The sequence below is a fragment of the Silene latifolia genome, chromosome Y, assembly GCF_048544455.1.
Source record: "Silene latifolia isolate original U9 population chromosome Y, ASM4854445v1, whole genome shotgun sequence".
NCBI lineage: Eukaryota > Viridiplantae > Streptophyta > Magnoliopsida > Caryophyllales > Caryophyllaceae > Silene > Silene latifolia.
The window spans coordinates 24,164,469-24,166,968 of NC_133538.1; the positions used below are offsets into that span (position 1 = coordinate 24,164,469).

The window sequence follows — 2,500 nt, forward strand, 5'->3', positions numbered from 1 at the left end:
TTGCTACAGGAAATGTTTTTTGGGTATCTATTGTTTATGGTTTTAATACTGGTGATGCTAGATCAGATCTTTGGTCTCACTTGAGATGTGTTTCTCTTCAGAAGCCCTTCCTTACTCTTGGGGATTTCAATGTTGTAAGGGATGTTAGTGAACGGATTGGTCCTAATCCCCCTGATCTAGATGACATCATGGCTTTTAATGAATGTATTGTTGATGCTGGGTTGGAAGATATTAATGGTACTGGTTGCTTATATACCTGGACTAATAAACAGGAGTCTGGGACTAGGACTTGGTCAAAATTAGATAGGGCTATGGGAAATCAGTTTTGGATTCAACATTTCCCTAACACTGCTGCAGCTTATCCTCCTGCTGGGGTTTCAGACCACTCTCCAGTCATTGTGACTGTCTTTCCTAGTCTTCCTATTAAAAAACGGTTCCATTTCCTTAACTGTTGGGTTGCTGACCCTTCATATAAGGAGCTTATCAGTTGTAGGTGGAAGGAAGTTCATTATGGTGCCCCATTGCACATCATTTTCAGTAAGCTCAAGGCAATCAAGAGGGATTTAGCTGGCTTGCATAAGAAATCTTACTCTAATATTGGTGATAGGGTTGCAACTGCTAGAGCTCAGCTGTCTCAATGTCAGGAAGCTCTTCAAATTTCCCCTTTTTCCGCTGCTCTTCTTGCTGAGGAAAAACAACTTCTGGACAATTTTAGTAAGTTGAAAAAAGCTGAACAGAAGGCTAAGGAGCATACTATTAAGCATGATGATTGCTGCTCTGAATTCTTTTTTGCTAAAATTGCTGAGAGGAGGGCTCAACAAATTGTTGGTGAAATTGTTGATATGCATGGACATTCTCAACATGGTTTGGACAATGTTGCTAATGCCTTTGTGGAATATTATACTGGTCTTCTTGGGACAGCTACTCCTGTAGAGCCCCTGGACAGCTCTTTTATTGCTCAAGGTACTACCTTGTCTTCAGATGATTGGCTCCCTTTGACTGCTCCAGTTAGTAGTTCTGAAATTAAGGCTGCTTTGTTTAGTATTGGGTCTAACAAGAGTCCTGGACCTGATGGGTTTTCTTCTGGGTTTTTTAAGCATTCTTGGGATATAATAGAAGATGAATTTTGCCATGTTGTTCAGTTATTCTTTTCTACTGGAAAGTTGGTAAAACAAACCAATACTACTCTCATTTCTCTTCTTCCCAAGAAAAGTGTTCCTAAGTCTGTTCAAGATTTCAGACCTATTTCTTGCTGCTCCACTATTTACAAGGTTATCAGTAAGATCATTGCTACTCGCATGCAGCATCTCCTTCCCAAGCTCATTGGAGGGGAACAAGGTGCTTTTGTTAAAGGTAGAAACATTTTTGAAAATGTGATGCTGTTTCAGGGCCTTGTTAAAGGTTACAATAGGAAGTATCTCACCCCTAGATGTTTAATGAAGGTAGATATAAGGAAGGCTTTTGACACTTTGCAGTGGTCTTTCATTGAAGATATGCTGCTAGCTTTTAACTTCCCTGCTGCCTTTGTTAAGCTCATAATGGCTTGTATCTCAGGCTCTTGGTTCTCTTTGAAAGTCAATGGCTCTAGTCATGGTTTCTTCAAGGGGAAAAGTGGTGTTCATCAGGGAGATCCTTTGTCCCCTTACATTTTTGTGTTGAGCATAGAGGTGTTATCCAGATATCTTCGTGAAATCTGCAAATTACCTCAGGTTTCTATGCATCCTAAGTGTGTGGGAATCAAGCTTACTCATCTGATTTTCGCTGATGACTTAATGATTTTCACCAGAGGTGACTTGCCATCTGTTAAAGCTGTTGTTCAGACCCTCGACCTTTTTGGTAGGATTTCTGGTTTAAGAGCTAACCCTGAGAAAACCTCCATTTTCTTTGGTGGAGTTCAGGAGCAAGTCAAGCAGGCTATCCTAGCTTTCACACATTTTCAATAGGAGGAGTTTCCTATCAGATATCTGGGTGTTCCTTTGAATGCAGCCAGATTATGCCTTACTAATTTTGGCATGCTTATTACTAAACTGCAGAATGCTATTCATCACTGGTCCACAAAGTTTCTCAGCTATGCTGGTAAACTTCAATTAATCCAATCCGTTTTTGTTTGGTCTTCAAAATTACTGGTGTGCTAGTATTCTCTTGCCTCTGGGTGTGATTAAAATCATCAACAAATTAAGTAAAGACTTCTTTTGGCAAATCCAAGAGGGTCATCGCAGGATGACTTTTAAAAGCTGGAAGGCAGTATGTGCTCCCTGGAAAGAAGGGGGTTTTGGGTTAAAGGAGTTGTTGTCTTGGAATAAAGCAATGCTTTTACAATGGGTTTGGAAGCTTGGAAGCACTGATGATAGCTTTTGGGTCACATGGATTCAGAGTTATCCCTTTAAAGGGATTGATGTGTGGCACACTCCCATTAAAGAAAGTTTCCCTGACAGTTTGAAGGGGATTTTGAAAGTTAGAGATGCTTGTATTCAGCTTGCAGGAGGCATTCAACAGGCTC

At 40.5% G+C, this 2,500-nt stretch overlaps 1 protein-coding gene across 1 annotated transcript in view; it reads left to right on the forward strand.

Annotated features, from left to right (window-relative positions):
- Positions 1-2,220: 2,220 nt before the first annotated feature.
- Positions 2,221-2,500, forward strand: part of LOC141627729 (uncharacterized) — an 864-nt gene continuing 584 nt past the window's right edge. Inside the window, exon 1 of the mRNA XM_074440953.1 lies at positions 2,221-2,500. This exon is cut by the window's right edge and continues 584 nt beyond it. Coding sequence (XP_074297054.1) covers positions 2,221-2,500 — 280 coding nt within the window.